Source organism: Thamnophis sirtalis, unplaced genomic scaffold (genome assembly GCF_051295495.1).
Source record: "Thamnophis sirtalis isolate CommonGarterSnake01/CBP01778 unplaced genomic scaffold, rThaSir2_p1.2 scaffold_8, whole genome shotgun sequence".
Classification (NCBI taxonomy): Eukaryota; Metazoa; Chordata; class Lepidosauria; order Squamata; family Natricidae; genus Thamnophis; species Thamnophis sirtalis.
This window is the reverse complement of record NW_028261388.1, coordinates 17,411,852-17,429,712: the sequence shown is the minus strand read 5'-3', so window position 1 is coordinate 17,429,712 and position 17,861 is coordinate 17,411,852. Positions and strand designations below refer to the sequence as shown.

Below are 17,861 nucleotides of genomic sequence, written 5' to 3'. Positions count from 1 at the left end.
GGAATAAATAAATGAACATTAGCATTTGCTCTGGTGAGGATATCTTCATAAATTCATTACTACCTTTTTAATTTTACATTTCTGCTTCCAAGAGTCTTTGTTGTTGACTCAGCACTGATTCCACCTAAAGAAAACCGTATTAGTAAAATTCCCACAGTAATTGGGAATATTAAGTGTTTTCAGGAGAAATACTGCACATCATGAGAAAAATGAAGATATCATTGAAAACAGTATGATATTGTTGGATGAATGAGCCATCCTGCTTATATTTGACACTCCATTGCAGAAATGGATGTGCACTTGATTGAGATCCATTTTAAAAACAAGTGAGATTCGGCTTCCCAATTCGGCTAAGGAGTATTGAGGTAAATCTTGTGGAAATTTTGGTTCATGATTCTCAGTGAAAGATTTTAAGCTAAGTGCCAGAATTTAGATGTCAACTTCCATTATTTTGGCAGGTCATTTTCTAGTTTCCTGCCGTGTTTAGTAAAAGCGCTAAACACTTTTTACCTTTCCTTTCACAGGAAGTTTAATTTGTAACCCCTTCACTTCACAGTGCTTTCTTTGAGACTGAAAGGACATCGAGTCCTTTTAATCCAGGGGCGTCAAATTTGATTTCATTGAGGGACACATTAGGGTTGTGTTTGACCTCAAGGGGCCAGGGTGGACATGGCCAACTCCACCTCACTCATGTGATCGAATGCCACTTTTGCTAGCAGTTTGTTTTGCTAGCACTCTGCCAGCAAAAATGGAGCTTGTGAGGACCGCGTACCGCCATCCCGGGCTCCATTTTTGGCTGCCACAGCCTATTATAGTGCTCTGCCAAAAACAGAGCTGGGGTGTGTGTGTCTGTGCGGGCCAGTCCTTCGCTGTTTGCAGGGTGGCCCCAAGGTCATATCTAAGCACCCCTGTTTTAATCAATCAACCTTCTTTCTAGTGCAACAATTGCCCTCCAATATCCCATGTTGGTTGAACAACCATAATGCATTCTACGTGGGACTTTTTGGAACTGACTGGGAAGCTGCAGCATATACAGAATATGGTGGACAGATTATTGTCAGGACAACTTCACCAAATCCCTAATTTTACTGTTACTGTACTCTTTGCCCTCCAGGCCTAATGCAAGACCTGATTATTATCCCTCAAGCCTTACAGGGCACAGCTCTGGGAGACGTTTAGTATTGCCTTGACAAAAATTCAATCTATCTAGTCTGAACATCTACTTTGGCCAATAGGGTTTCTTCATATTTAATAAGTTATTAGCTGCTCAGAGTCACTTCCGTGAAATGGGTGGCCATATTAATGAGTTAAATTAATCATTATTAGTGGAGAGTGAGCATCTCCTTTGTTCTTACAGAGTACATGATGTCTGAATTAGGCAAAATGATTTTTTTTAGTTGAAGACTGATGCTATAGAACACCCTGCCTCTGGATTTAATTTGGTTGTATCTCTTCTTGCGTTTTGCAAGGCTGTAGAAATTGCTGTTCCAGTCTGCTTTTCACCTGTATTGAGTGTAGGCATCATCGTAGGTATCACTGTTATCTTAGTCTGATTCATAAATCTTTGTTTTTATAGTCTTTCAATGTTTTACTTCTACTTTGCTGTAAACTATCTGTTAGAACTGAAGACAGTTTATAAAAGTTTATCAATAACTAAAATTCCATAATAACAATAACAATAATAATAATGAGGAGGAGGAGGAAGAAAAAGAAGAAGAAGAAGAAGAAGAAGAAGAAGAAGAAGAAGAAGAAGAAGAAGAAGAAGAAGAAGAAGAAGAAGAAGAAGAAGAAGAAGAGCAGCAAGATATAAATTATTTCTGAATTTTGTTTTGGAAAGCTTTATCTAGCCCTCTATTGAGAAAAAGAAAATTACCATCAATGTAAAACAAAAATAGTATGCATATAAATATACATAGATGTGCAGTTGAATCCAGCGAGAATAAGGAAAACTAGATCAGTGGTTCCAGAATATAATTGTGAATAGGATATTGGTTGGCTAGCAATGGATGACATCACTAACCTTTGTCCCTTTTTTCAAATTCAGATTCCACATTTTAATTTAATAGTTGTTCAAGTGATCATGATTATTTTCTGGAGCTTTGGCGAGAAAGCAATCAAGGAATTAAATTATGAACATGTCACATAAGTCTAGATACAGATTCATAACAGCTCCCAACTTTTAACAGTAAGTATTTATACATTTCTGACTTTCTGACTGATAACTTCCATTCACATACTTGAATCCTGCAAAAGTGCCAAAAAATCCCACTGAACAATGGTTTCAAAACATAAACCGATTACAAAACTATGATCCAGTTTAAGCTCAGCAGTCAAAGAAATAGTTCAATACACCTTTTCCTGATCATAGTGAAAATTTAAAATTAAATAAAGCTCCTTGTAGTTCTCTCAATAAGCAATGGGATGCAATGGGTAAAATAAAATGCAGAATAATATCTGTTTAATTTTTATAATGAATGCAAGGTATAAAGTTTTTTTTTTTTTCTTGTCACAGCTTAGGTTCTCTTGAGCAGTCTACATATACACATGCCTTAAAGTTCATATTTGGTATCAGTGTGTTTACTTGTGTTGGACTGAATCAATGGCAAAGTTGAAAGACGTTATTCTTTTTCCATCCTTAAAAAAAATACTCATCATACTTCATGTCATTGATACACAATTTTGTGTTAATATAACTTGTCTTAACACTGCGAATTGCGTTCCTCATATCAGAAAAATCACTCCAGGTGTTAAAAGAACAGTTGTTATTTTATTCCTTTTTGGTGGGTACAAAAACCACAGGTTTTTTTTTTACACAGAACAAGATTATAAATAATATCGGTAACATGAGTGACCCGTAGTCTCTTTGATTCTACACGGCAGACTGATGGTGTTCTCTAAACGCATTTGTTGGTTTCTTGTAGTTAGACAGATGGAAATCCGTCGAACACTGAATGATGGAACAGAATGACGGTAACAGCAAATGAGAGGAGGGCCAACAATGTAAAAAAAAAAGTCTTTGAAATTTATTACAGTGATGCCATTTTATATCAGTTATTGCAATGAATTGTTCCCTAAGATGGTTAGAAAAAAGAATTGTGTTCTCCACTACTGAATTTACATCCATTAAAAAGCAAGCATGTTTCAATATTCCTCTTTTGTTCCCATATTTTTTAATTTTTTTTTTTCCACAGGATTTACATGTTTTTTTTTCCTCCTTCTCACAGTTTAGTTAAAACTTGTTTCCACAGCTGGATATTCTTCCCATTGTATACTGTTGTTCATCTGGAGACACAGGTTAATATGTTCATTGATTTCTACAGCCACTGGCTCCCCACTTTGCTGACAGAAAGACTCACGGCCTTCCCTCACGTCTGTTCCTCATAGTTTTAATGCGCTAAATTGGCAAGTCCTTGTGAGAGAAATCTCTTGCTGTTCATATTTCTTTCCCAACCCCTCCCCCCCACAAAACTAAATTATGAATTTTATATATATCTATATCTATATAGATGTATGTATGTGTGTATGTGTATATATATATATGCATATAAATGTATATACACATATACATATATATGCACATATATGCATATATAGATATATATATGCATATATAAATATATATCACATATCTATACAGACAGACAGACATACATACACACAAACTTTTTCCTGATATAAAAATCTGAGTTTGGGCTTCCGAACTGAGACCATGCACGCATTGGCTGCTGACGACACGTTTTGATGCCCTTCCCATACTCAGCCTGTTTCTAAGTTCATCAAGGACATTTCCCGTGTCATGTCACAGTCCGTGCTGTATTCCCGTCAGTCACTGACACAGGTTAATTAAGGCACTCGATTATTTTTTTGGTTTTTATGGTAGATCGGATTCAATTACCGCCAATCCTGAACTTTGTCTAATTGCAGTTCCAGCGTGTACGGCTTTTGGGCAATCCGGAGTGAGAACGCGACCGTTTTCTCCCATGCTTCCCGTGATTGATAATCTGGCTTTGTTTCGTATGGCTTCAGAAAAGGTCAGCTGGGAAGCAAGAAAGAGAAGAGGGGAAAGAGGGAAGAAAAGGAAGTGTTAACAATGAATCTATTCCTTGGGAAGATAATACACAGCAAACACCGAAAAATTTCCGTAGGTAGACATCTGCATTATTGTGCTATGTGATAATCATAATAGTAATAATAAAAATAATAATGCAATTTGTCTTTTTTTTTTTTTTAAAAAAAAGTAAAGCTCTCACATATTAACCTGGGAGTTTGATTTATATTAAAATTTAATAAAAGACTGTAACAAATGCAAAATGTCTCTCTGTTGCCCAGTTTCCTAAGAAATTGGTCCTTATTCTTTTGTCTTCTATCTTTCTAAAAATGTAAAATCAATAAGAATATGAGATAGACGAGAGGTCTTCAAACTTGGCAACTTTAAGACTTGTGAACTTCAACTCCCAGAATTCTCCAGCCAGCTAGGCTATGTTGACTGGCGAATTTTGGGAATTGAAGTCCACAAGTCTTAAAATTTCCACGTTTGGGAACCCCTGAGATAGTACTTGCTTGCAAATGATCTTGAGAATGGGGTACAGTATCATACTGATACTGTCTACAGAAGCCCAGGTTTTTTTTTTTTTAATCACATTTTCTGTGTAGTTCAGTGATAAAGGTTTCAGTCAAAGCTCTTTTCAGTTCCATCTGTTTAAGAGAAGAATTAAATATAGCCCAACCTCTCTCAAATGAAGCCATTGGGAGTTAATCTTTCATTTCCTCCCTTACTCTACTTTTCATTCAGTTAAAGACACTCAAAAGTATGGAAAATATCACTTTCTAAAAATAACAGCTTCTATCAATTATGAATTGATATCCTACAATAATACATCTATTAAATCTTTGGGGCTTAAGAGTTAATCATCAATAACTTGTCCCACTAATTCCCACAAATCTATTTTTAAAGCTAAGCTTGATTTCAATCCATTGCAGAAAACTAATTTAAAGCCCATCTCAAATAACGTTGCTTTTCCCTAACTTTGTCAACCCAGGATTCTGTTTAGTTGGGTGTAAGGTTCATCAAATTCAACAGTGTAATCAAATGTAAAAGTTGTTTTTTATAAGGTTGGAGCGATCCTTGCTTTTATTTGGTCAAACGTTCTATTAAGTTTGATGAGCCTTTCTTCTAAGAAAGGGTAGTTGGTATTGGGCTGCAACTTTAGTGTAAAGGAATATTAACAGAAGACTTGAACCAAGTATGCTATTAAAACACACTGACTTGGTAATCTTGGTCAAGGATGGGTATTACATGCAAAAGAGCAAGTGTATAACATACAGCAGGGAAAAATATTTATGTATAAACACACACAAAAGAGGGTCATTTATGGTAGATTCAGGCAGTCTCTCCCCGCCTGTTTTAAATCAATTTACAGTATTGTTCAGTTCTTTAAAACAAGAATTTCTATGGCTGCTCAATGATAATATAGGCAATTAAATCATGCCTATATTATCCACATGTGAAATGACTTTCTATTCCCCCCCCCCCTTTTAACAGCCCTGCAATTTCTTGCATCGGGGTTGAGTCAGGGCGACTGAATGGAGTTGAGCAATTATTGGCCAATGGCCTTCCTTATGCCTATGCCGAACTCACAGTACATATTTTCTCATTGTACCCAGAGAGAGAAATAATCTGCAACTACCTAGGATAGAATTCACAGCCTCTGATTATGAGGTCAGAGCTCCTCTTCTAGGCCACCACGCTGCTCTAACTGACTTTCTAATAATACTGTGGGATATCTGGTCAAATTTTAAATTGTTATTTAAACTTGAATATCATCCCTTCATTGTACAAGTTGGTCCCGATGTCTTAATTACTTCTGAAATTCCTACATCAGTTATGCGATTAGAAAAATATTATGACATTCTTAAATCTATACAACAGTTAATTTTCTTTACAGAAAGTTGTATTCAGCAGATTAAGGTAGGATAAATTAGTTCTGTATGACCTTGGGTAAGAATAATACGACAAATATTGAACAATAAATATTCGCTTCAACAGTGAGATGAGTGGCATACAAGTTTAATAAATAAGGGAATAAATCCTTATTAGCTTTTTTATTTCTTTGTTTTTGTTTCTGTTATTTTCTGGGCTGTTTCATTTTGCTTTGTTTACTATCATTTATTATTGAACTTATTGTTTACTTTTTTCTCCCTGCGATATATTTAAAAGCAGTTAGGTGTCTGTTTAAAGCGAACCTTTAAAAAATGCAGGCATAGATAATTGCAATGTAGCAAGTGGGACCAAGTGATCAAGTTGCTGTGTGCTATGATTTCAGTGTCAAACAAAGCAAGAGCTTAAAAATAGCTTTGTTGGTTGCTTTTATTTAATCGAAATCCAGCCTTACTATTTTGAAATCAATCAAGTTTGAAAGAGATACCTTGTATTCCTTATTTTATCATTATTTTATTTTTTTACTGCCAGGGATGAGAGGATCTTGTGAGCCTCTTCAACTCATGGATCAAAATAATTTAGCTGCCTTTAGTTACTCCACAGTTTGACTTTGACGAATTCTATATACTGCCACTTCTAGAACTATAGTTGGAAGAGGTTCTATGGGAATTGAGTCTAAAACTCTCCCCAATGTTGGAATACTGATTAAGGCATCCTTTTCAAAAAAAAGGTCTAAAGAAGCTTGCATGAATAAAATCCATCATGCTGAGTTCACCAATTTCCTTGACTACTATCAAATTACTCCTACTCTACAGCTTTTCTTTCCTAACACTCAAATAAAATCTTCATTATCAGCATTATATGCGTCCCATCTTCTGTTTAAACAGAGTACTGTTTATATAATGTGAATTCCTTCCCTGCCTTCAGGAACTTAAAACAGGGGTCTACAACCTTGGCAACTTTAAGACTTGTGGACTTCAACTTCCAGAATTGCTTTGCTTTATCCTCAAGTCTTAAGTTTGCAAGTCTTAAAATTGCCAAGGTTGGAGACCCCCTGACTTAAAAAGTGTCGTTATAATCCCTTTCCTCGTTTATTTTTAAGGTTTAACATTACTGTTTTTCCTTCTAATGTTTAGTTTCCAGGTTCCTATTCATTCTTACTTTCATTCTTTGTGTTTTTCTGAATGTTTCCTTCTTAGAAAGTGGTGTCCAGAACTGAATAGAGCCTTTGATGTAAAGTAGGGGTGTCAAACTTGCGGACTGCAGGCTGGATGCATCATGCACTGGCCATGCCCATTTGTTTTAGCAATGGGGGGGGGAGTTGTGATACATCACATGACAGGATGCCATGAGTTTGACACACCTGATGTCTGATTAAAAAGGTTCCCCCTCGCATATATGGACTAGTAGTTCTTGACTCTAGGGGCGGTACTCATCTCCGTTTCAAAGCCAAAGAGCCAGCACTGTCTGAAGACATCTCCGTGGTCATGTGGCTGGTATGACTAAATGCTGAAGGGGCACGGAGTGCTGTTACCTTCCAACCAAATGTGGTTCCTATTTTTCTACTTGCATTTTTACATGCTTTCGAATTGCTAGGTTGGCAGAAGCTGGGACAAGTAACGGGAGCTTGCGTCACTAGGGATTCGAACCACCAAATTGCCAACCTTTCTGACCGACAAGCTCAGCATCTCAGCCACTGAGCCACCGCGTCCCCGGAAAAGTCTGACTAGGGTGTAATAAGTTAGAGATTTCCTCCCTGTAACTTAGAAATTATACTTCTATTGATGCAACCTAAACTAATTTTTGCATTTTTTGTGTCAACTCTTTTCCATGCATACAGTTATCAAGCCAAGTGTCCCCATTTGATATATTTTTTTCTAACTTCTCAACCTTGATAACTTTAAGATGTGTAGACTTCAATTCCCAGAAATCCCCAATCAGTATGCAGACTGAGAATTTCTGGGTGTTGAATTCCACACATGAAAGTTGCCAAAAGTTAAGGAAACTATTCTAAGTGAAGTGAGGCACTTTGTACTTGTCTGTATTCTATTTCTTCTTGTTATTTTCAACCCATTTCTTTAATCAGGATAATTTTGTTTCTGTTTTCTATCATACTAGTTATTCAATTTACTGTTCTGTATCAGGCACCACAATAATATGGACCATCCCTGAACCTATTTATGTTGCGAATATACATCTGCCAATAATACAGGTAGTCCTCAATTTATGGCTGGTTGTTTAGCAATTGTTCAAAGTCCTGATGGACCTACTTGGGGGGTGCTTACAACCAGATTCAAAGTTCCTATGGTCAGCTTCCTCCCAGTCATGTGACCACATTTTGGTCCACTCAGTAGACTAAGCTGCATTCACAGCCATTTGCAGCATCCCACAGTCAAAACGGCCACATTTTACACTGGTTTTGCTGAAAACTATTATTTACTTGCAGTTTGCAGCAAAATCTCGCCCATTGTAAACTATTGGTTCATTTAATCATGGCATTAACTTAATGACCACATATTCACTTAACGACCATGGTAATTAGCTCAACATCTGCTGTAAAAAAAGATGATAAAAGCCAATTGATCACATAACTGGCCCATTTATGACTATCATTAGTTAGGTCTGTGATTATTATAGTCGTAACTCAAGGAGTACCTGTATCCCGATAGGTATTGTCTCCATCATTCTTAATTGGAAATCAGAGCTTCAACTACTGATAAATTAGGAAAATAGTTGGAGCTGAGAGTGCAATAGTGGTTTAGAACGAAGCTATACAGTATATGAATTGCCGTGGCATGACAAAACCGCGCTCGACTAAAGCGCGCCCGATTAAACCACGTCGCTGATATCATCAACAGGGCGACAACAGTGAGCGCGGAGAAAGAAGGGCGCTTTAAATAGCGCTTTGAAAGCAAGCTGATTCAACTTAAGGTAAGGGTTAGCTTTAGGGTTAGGTTTAGGGTTAGGTTAAGGGTTAGGGTTAGGTTTAGGGTTAGGTTAAGGGTTAGGGTTAGGTTTAGGGTTAGTTTAAGGGTTAGGATTAGGTTTAGGGTTAGGTTAAGGGTTAGGTTTAGGGTTAGGTTTAGGGTTAGGTTAAGGGTTAGGTTTAGGGTTAGGTTTAGGGGGGTTAGGTTTAGGTTTAGGGGTTAATTTTAGGTTTAGCGTTTACAGCGTGCTTCTGTCTCCACGCTGTTTTTGCCCTGATGACGTCAGCTACGCGGTTTTGTCGAGCGCGCTGTAGTCGAACACGGTTTTGTGGTGGAACCATGAATCACAGGGCTACCAGCAAAGCAACAGCTGTATGCTTAGTTAGAGCCGTGGTGCCCCTCCCAGAAGTCTCCATATGGTCCGTTTGGGATGCAAGGTAAGTGTAGGGCCTGTGCAGCGGCTCGGGAAAAGGGAAAACTGGCTTACTGGAAGGTCTCCAGAGCCTGGGGGAGGTAGTTTTTGCCCTCCCAGAGGCTTGAGGAAAGCCTCTGGAGCTTGGGGAAGGTGAAAACGCCCCCCACCATGGTACAAGAGGCCAACTAGGCCACACCCACCATGGCCATGTCCACCCAGCAACAGGACGGAGAACCCATTGCTGAAATTTTTGAAGCCCACCCCTGGCTAAAGGTGTTTTTCCTAAAGACACATGGAATTTCTCAGCTTTTTTTCTTGAAAAATGTTCACTTCTCTTCCAAGAAGCAAAATGTTTTCAAGAAAAAAAAAACCCAAGTTAAGTACAGTTGCTTTTTGGAAAAGTACCCTTCAGACAACCTGGATCTGGATGATTGAGAATCTCCATAGATTGATGGATGGCTAAAGGGTATGTGGCTTTCTTGCAGACCCAACTGCAGTTTTCCTGGTTTTCCATATTACATGAATCATATTACTTGACATATTATTTTTTTATTTAGACCACTTCTAGAACTGCCCATCTTGCCAGCGCAACTCTGAGTGGCTCTTTATTCCCAAAGAAACATCAGGAGGGAACTCCTCCTATTTGCTTTTTCAGATCAGTGTGGGCAGCTAGAGAGGCTGCAGACTGGGAAAGGAAAACAAGCAACAGTATATCAGTACTATGAACATTGAATTCAACATGTCTTCTTCAACATGGCATTCTCCAAAGGCTCTCTGCAAATTATGGGCATTGGGATGCCAAAACCTCCAGAGGATGCCAGCTTGAAGAAAGCATTGGAAGCAGCTCTTTAGATCCCAGCCAAAATCTACAATGGTTAGCCAATAGAAAGATTTAAAATATTATGGAAACAATGAAGTGCTTAGAGGAACAAAATACCCAAGTCCTTCGTGCGATAATAATTAAGAGAGGAATCACATCTGAATTCAAATGGGGAGACATCCCATGCTTAGCCTGGCATGCAAATGTTGTGGCTGGCTGTGGTTGCAGGAAATGTTTGCTTTCTTGAAAAGATAGCATGATGGCGGGATGATCCAATAAAAACAAGGCACCGTTTCCCCCACTTTGGAATCCAAAATGTCAGGATTGCACAGAGATTGCAAAATGGATGAGAAGTTGTGTGGATGGAATTATGAAAATCGGAACAAATGTGTGCTTTTTCCATACTACTAGTAATGGCAGCAACAATTACAGGACTCTTAAGTCCTACGTAGGTGCGGGTATCTCTGTGTGTACAAAGCCTAGCCCAGAGAAGGAAAGAAGCAAGTCAAATGTGGTGGGAGAAGGTAAGATGATTGAGTTGAGGGCAATTAAAGTAATGAGATCAACTTGAAAAAAGTAAGGGAGGTGATTCCAATACATTTCAGATTGTACTTCCTTTGCTAGCAATTTATCAAAAATCTCCATGCCTTCAAGAGTAACTTTAACCATAATTTAAAGTTAAGATGTTTAGTCCAGACACATCTACATGTGATAGACGATGTCAACCCTGAAACGAACCTGACTGAGATCATCTTTGTGGCTTCAGGGTTGCCACAAGGCAGAAGAGGGGACAGGGAGGGGAAAATAGTTAATGGGCCTTTGCAGTCAAAACAAAAAGTTTTCCTGCGGGAACCAAGGCCACTCCAACAGGTGGCTGAGAGAGGAGAAGTGAAGTAACCAAGCAACCGGCCAGCACCTTTACTGAACAATGTGACTGAAGACTTGGGGGAAGGAGAAAACTTCCAATTTTAAATAGGTGAAAACCGTGGGTTTTCCCCAGTTATGCCAATATGATATATCCAATAAACTATTCTTTGAAGAATCTACCTGCCTTGGTGTTCTATTTTCAATGGGTGCATTACTTGGAATGCTGACAGATGAGTGACTGGGTCTTCCTCACCTCTCCCACACATTATTTCACAAGGAGAAAGGCATAAATAGAACACACGAGAAGGGGAAAAAGATATGGCCACACGGGGTCGTACCCTGCACATGTATTAACTTGCCAATATCATAACTGAAGCTGATTAAAATTCCTGTGGTTCAGAGAGTTTCAATAGGCATCTAACATCAGCTTTTGAAACAGCTGCTTGAAGGCTCAGCTCTCTAGAGAAGTTGCTTCTTTTGGAGATAAGCCATGAAGTTAGAGAATGCAAATCAGGATGCAACTCAATGGGCATAGCTTCCCAAGCCATGTGAAATACGTTCTTATGAGGCTGTATCTGAATAGCCAATGTTTGCCTTTTGATTTATATTCAAACTTGCAATTGTAAGAGTAAAATGACATAAGGTGGGCATGTTAATATCTGAAGGCTTGCACTAAAAATACCTGTAGAAACAACGGTGCTAGAGACGGTCAAACAGCTGCAGCATGAAACTGAGTTTTTGTGCCTGAATGTCCTTTGCAATACTATTATGAACAATCCTGAAGCACATTTGCTGATTGTGTGATGCCTGACTGCTACCTTACAATCAATCCTAGACTCTCAGGGTGATTGATTGTGCATTTGTGCAAAATGAAGTTGCGCAAGTATTTCTTTTTTTACCACTAATGAAAGACTGCAAGATCTGTCTCCAATCTGTAAAACATTGCTTCTGAAATCAGGAATAGAATAGAATAACAGAGTTGGAAGGGATCTCGGAGGTCTTCTAGTCCAACCCCCTGCTTAGGCAGGAAACCCTACACCATTTCAGACAAATGGTTATCCAATCTCTTCTTAAAAACCTCCAGTGTTGGAGTGTTCATAACCTCTGGAGGCAAGTTGTTCCACTGCTCAATTTTTCTAACTGTCAGGAAATTTCTCCTTAGTTCTAAGTTGCTTCTCTCCTTGATTAGTTTCCACCCATTGCTTCTTGTCCTGCCCTCAGGTGCTTTGGAGAATAGCTTGATTCCCTCTTCTTTGTGGCAGCCCCTGAGATATTGGAATACTGCTATTCTGTCATCCCTAAATCTTACTTTATTACGCCATCTAGAATATCCTGCTTTTTCTATCCACCTCTAGATCCATATGCATCCTTTTGGAACTCCAACAACACCAAAATGACAAAACACACATCACAATGTAAGCTCTGTCTTTCTGTACGTACACATGCAAAAGTACACATATAATGGCTGGTGCTTTCACAGCCATGACACAATGATGCATGTTTTGTCACTTGCCCCCTTCCTGCAGATGCCCATGGCTACCGTTATCCAACCTAAGAGGGCGAATTAGTGCACATACAGTTATGTTCATGTCTACTGAGATGTGAGTTCTGTTCAGTTCAGATGGGGCCGATAGATAAGTATGCAAAGAATCTGGGCCATCATTTTATGTTGCAATTCTCACAGGTTTCCAGAATGAATCAATGACATGAAACCACAATGGAGGTGGGTATGGGTGGGAAGGGACCAGCAAGTGAGAAGAGATAAATTGATGCTTCTTTGCCATGAGTGAAGTCTGCAGCTTCGCTTGTCGTCTACACCTAACCTGTACTGAGGAGATTTGCAGTGGCATTCAGAACTGCAGGTGATGCTCCTGGTCAACGAAGCACAGCCAACTTGAGCTCTACGGAGCAAAGGCAGGGTATAAATGCAATAGACTTAACTAATAGTCAAATCCTATGCAAATTTACTCAGAAGTCAGTCACCTTAAATAAGAACATCTCAGAATATAAAGCTCTTCTAGTTCAGAGCAATGGTCCATCTAGTCCAGCATCCTATTCCTACTATAGCTAGGGTTGGCCTCTAGAAATGATGTTTCTAGGGCTTGCGATCAGGTGGTTGTGTAGAACATAATGGGTAATATACTTAAAGGCTGGATTCAAACATCACATCCATCCAGACTATGGTTTATTTTGGGCTTCGCATAAGAGAATCCATCCATGATGGCTTAATGTTAATTGTGAGTGAGGTAATTAAGGTTGGTTCAAACAACCCTGGCTAAAGATCCAGGCTTACTATTATGTGTGATCCTATATTATAGGTAATCCTCTTTTAAAGCCATCTGAGATAAAGGCTGTCATTATCGAAAGGGAAGGAATGTAAAAATCCTAAGTTTAGCCCTTGCATCTCCCGTTAGGTAGAAACTGTCTGGGATTTATTGACAGTACTGGGCTAGATGGACTAATTCCAAAGTAAGTATGCATAGGATTTCAACCTAATTATCGACATCAACTCTTGGAATGAGATTTCTTGACTCTAGCTTCCTCCAGAGGATATTACAATTCTAGAGATGCCGGCCAGCAATCTTTAATGGGATGAAAAGGTAGGGATTTCTTAGGTCAGTATATTTAGGGACGGGCAAATGGGGAAGAACTGATCTATGCTACAGATCCCACAGGGAGCTGCAAAAGGCAGAAGAAACCAATGTTCTCAAGTCAAGTCCTCTAATACTGAGGCTTTCCTGGACAAAACCAAGAGCAATTTAGAACAAAAGTTGCAAGCCCACCCCCTAGCACCTTGCTTCAACTTTTTCCTTTCTCTACAAAGCTCTGTATTCTCACCACAAAATCCAATCTGTCCGAGAGCAGAAAATGTCTCTTGTTTTTATAAAAATAAAATAAAACAGTGTGTCATCTCTATCTATCTATATATATATACACACACAAAAGATACATATACATATATACATATATAGATGCATTTAACAAATCCTTGCAATGCAGATGTCTATTAGCAACATATATATGTATAGACTAAACATCTGCAGCCAAAATTAACCAGTTTTCCCCCCCGCCTCCCTCCTCAAAAAGGAGGAAGCTCTGTTGAGAAGCAAGCAGGAATCACCACTGAACAGACAGGTCACAACAATGCATGACAAAATGATGCATCACCCACTCACTGTAGTAGGGCCCTAAGTCCTACCCCTAAATTTTAACACTCTCGGTTCCATATACGTTGTAACCTTCTCTATAAGTTGCTAAATTCTGGGCATTCTGCGAGGAAGTTGGGTTAAAAGTCTGTGCACTCTTTGCCACCTTCATTCTCTTCGCCTCGGCCCTGGATTTGTAACAGAATTCTATCAAAGCCACCAGCATGGCCAACCCCAGGCCGCCAACCAGAATGTAGAAGACGCCCGCAACGTTGCTGAGACTCAGAGCGCTGGTCTTGTCCTGGGGAAACAGAAGGGAGAGCGTTATATTCCAGGAACAAATAGCTGGAAGCACAAAACAAAACAGCAGTCTACAAAAATAGAAGGGACAGAGGGTGGTCTATGGTAGTGGTCTCCAACCTTGGCAACTTTAGGACTTGCGGACTTCAATTCCCAGAGATCCTCAGCCAGCAAAGCTGGCTGAGGAACTCTGGGAGTTGAAGTCCGCAGGTCTTAAAGTTGCCAAGGTTGGAGACCACTGGTCTAAGGAACAGCTTCATTTACATAAATAGGAAAATTTAACCAAGTCTGTGCCAAACTAACAAAGACCTTTCAAATTATTGAAGGTACACCCTAAAACACATATAAGACATGTAAACCCATTTTGAAAAAAAAAATTGCAAAAGTTGACATACGCTTAATTAACCCTTTGCAACAGGAGTCCCTTAGCTACTGTGTGAGTAACGGTGAAATAGTTTTAGGCAATTAAATGCAGTAGCCTTCAAACATAGCTGGCTTAATGTCTCATTGTGGCTTAGATTATGAGCTTCTTCTTTTTTTAAAAAAAAAAATCACTAATGAGCTTATCAATCTATACATTTTCCTTTTCGTTAGATGCCCAGGGTCATAAGAGATAACAAAACATCTGAGAAGTTTTCCAAACACTTGTGAAGTATAATTTTTAATGAATATTACTTGCAGTGTGTTTTCTAAACTCAGCAAAAATGCATTTTCTATTACAGCTAATAGATTGGGCACAAAGAATCTTTTTCTTCAACTGCTACTCTCTAATGTCCTACTGTGCTGTTACGGCACTCTTTCCAATCTTACTTAATCAGTGAGTTGCAATCTGGTTTACAGTGAAAGTCAGGAGCGCCACAAAAACATTAGTAACATTCCTTGGGTCACTAGATAAACAGTGGGAAACATCAAAATATGGTTTTTTTTCCCCATGATTGTGCTTTTTTTAAAAGTGTAGAATGTTCTTTGTTTGGTGCTTCACAAGTCTACCAGTTTTGAGTCCAAACATGGGCGTATTAGCTTTAGCGTAGTGTTAAAAGTGTATATTTAGCCACTGTATTGCTTTCACATTGTGAACTGATATTGTTACAATTTATTGTTCATTTTAGTATGGTTGGCATATATATCAGGTATAGCAAAGTATAGCATTTTAAATGAGTGATTGTCTACCTTAATTCTTTGGCTAACAAGCTGTTTTGGGTTTGACACTATAGCGTGTATTGTTAATTAAGCAACTTAGTAGATCTCGCTTGAACCAACAAGCAATATTTTACTATTTTGAAATGAGAGTAAGTGGACTGATCTTAATGATCTTTAAAGCCCGTTATTATAATAATACAATGTAAAGGTACATTTTTAAATACAGTATGCCTTATCTGAATTATAGATTGCAAAATTGATGAGTGGCGTTCATTTTGGATACATAACTTTATAATCTTAGATTTCCAAGTGTTACCAAAAAAATAAATAAATAAGGGAAGCCTTTAATTTGTTTAAAAAAATTTGGGGAATTCATTTGTGAGCTATCAGTTGCACTAGAACAGAGGTGTCAAACTGGCAGCCTGCAGGCCAGATGTGTCACACTCTGGCCACGCCCACATCCAGTTTAGCGAAGGGGGAAAAAGGTGTGATACATCATGTGACAATGTGAGTTTGACACCCCTGCTCTAGAGAAAGAGTCAGCTCCATAAAAGAGTTACAATGGAACGCCGGTACTGTGTAGTGAGAAAATGGCACATATTAAATAAGGATTATCTTCAGATCTCATAGAAATATTCCAAATTATTCCACAGGAAGCATTCTGAATCTAGGGGTTTCATGTCTACAAATTGAGAATAAGGAACGATGTAGAAAACACTTTGGGCAAATTAAAATTGAAAGGATTTATTATTGATGGAAAAAGCTTTTGGTTACGTGTTCTCTTTCTTTGTGTGTGTGTTTGTGTGTGTGTGTGTGTGTGTGTTTGTGTATGTATATGAATGTGTGCTGTCTTGATGAATGCAGATATGTATAAGTGGAGTTGAAACATGGATTATTTTACAGCAGTATTAATGGAATACAATTTTGAGCTGAGACAAAATTAACCTCTTCAATATGATGGTTCTTCCAATACCTGACTTATTTCCATTTCTAAGTGACCAATAACTCCCTCGTGAACATAACAATAGGCCCCCGAACTTCAGCAACTGACCTTACTTCCAGAATCCTTCGGTCCACATTCACCTTTATCGTACCACCATTTGTTTTTCAGCTTGTCTAAGACGCCTGCCTCACTGAGTTTCAAAACGGCAAGGTTTACAGGAGTTCTTCACGTGGGAAATAACATAAATAACATTATATATGTTATTTTATGTTATTCAAGCAATACTACATAGAATCGCATGGCAAAGTGATGGAGCACAGGCCACAGTGGCGGTTACACCATGTACAGAGAAGGCCTAGGTCAGAGACAGCTATACCAATGGGACCTGCTCCATCGCTTCAAGTAATGGGCGCGTCCTGCTGGGTGAAGTTTTAAATAAATTGTCTGCAATTACTGTAAACCCAAAACTATTGGCTTCAATAATCCTTAATACGTGAAATGGATTGTCAGGTAGTTTGAGAATTTTCCTGCTTTTGCTTCTTTTTTAAAAAAAAATAAATGGATGCCTAGCTATTAACCTCAAAATAAGTCTAAATTGTCAGCTGAACAGTTTAGGCTGCAAGCCAAAACAGACTATTGAATTCAATGGGATCTACAGCCGAGTAAAAGTGCTTAGACTCACAATATGTATTTATTGCAACTGTTATGTTTTTCAGAATCTAGGATATGTGGGATGGTTTGTACAGGACACCTAACCTGGTTACTATTTACTTTATTTTTTTATGCTAGTAGCATGTTTGGAATTTGATATTTCAGTAATTAAGCAGCCTTAAGCAATTGACAATATTTTAAAATGAGATTATGATTTGTTTCTGAATTGTTTCCCGATTGATTATTTGTACCCTATGATTATCATTAAGAGTTGTACCTTATGATTCTTGATGAATGTTTCTTGTCTTTTTTATGTACACTGAGAGCATCTACACCAAAGACAAATTCCTTGTGTGTCCAATCACACTTGGGCACTAAAGAATTCTATTCTATTCCTATTCCTATTCCTATTCCTATTCCTATTCCTATTCCTATTCCTATTCCTATTCCTATTCCTGTTCCTGTTCCTGTTCCTGTTCCTGTTCCTGTTCCTATTCTATTTTCTATTCTATTCTATGACCACTAATGTCAGTAATTGTAATAATAGAATGTAAAGATCTGCTATTCAGTAAAAAAAAAATCTGAATTACAAATGTACAGAGCTGTTGAAATGATACCAAGGAGAAGTCTGTTCATGTGATCTCATAACTATTTAATTTTAGATGTTCAAAGTGTTTTAAGGGACAGAGCTTAATCTTTAAAAGAAACTTTGGA

General features: G+C 38.3%; 1 protein-coding gene across 8 annotated transcripts in view; it reads right to left on the bottom strand.

The window, feature by feature from the left end:
• Positions 1-2,747: 2,747 nt before the first annotated feature.
• The window catches only part of GRIA4 (glutamate ionotropic receptor AMPA type subunit 4), a 291,186-nt gene continuing 276,072 nt past the window's right edge, over positions 2,748-17,861 (bottom strand). For 2 of the 8 annotated variants that reach the window (XM_087721153.1, XM_014071708.2), the window contains 3 exons: positions 14,280-14,414; positions 3,896-4,036; positions 2,748-2,947 (listed from right to left, as the gene is read on the bottom strand). In XM_087721153.1, the coding sequence (XP_087577279.1) occupies positions 2,870-2,947; positions 3,896-4,036; positions 14,280-14,414 (354 nt within the window). In that variant the 3' untranslated portion in view covers positions 2,748-2,869. Of the gene's footprint in view, positions 2,948-3,895; positions 4,037-12,790; positions 12,869-14,166; positions 14,415-16,589; positions 16,720-17,861 lie in introns of those variants that run through there. The other 6 variants (XM_014071709.2, XM_087721152.1, XM_014071711.2 and 3 more) reach the window with 6 other exon arrangements.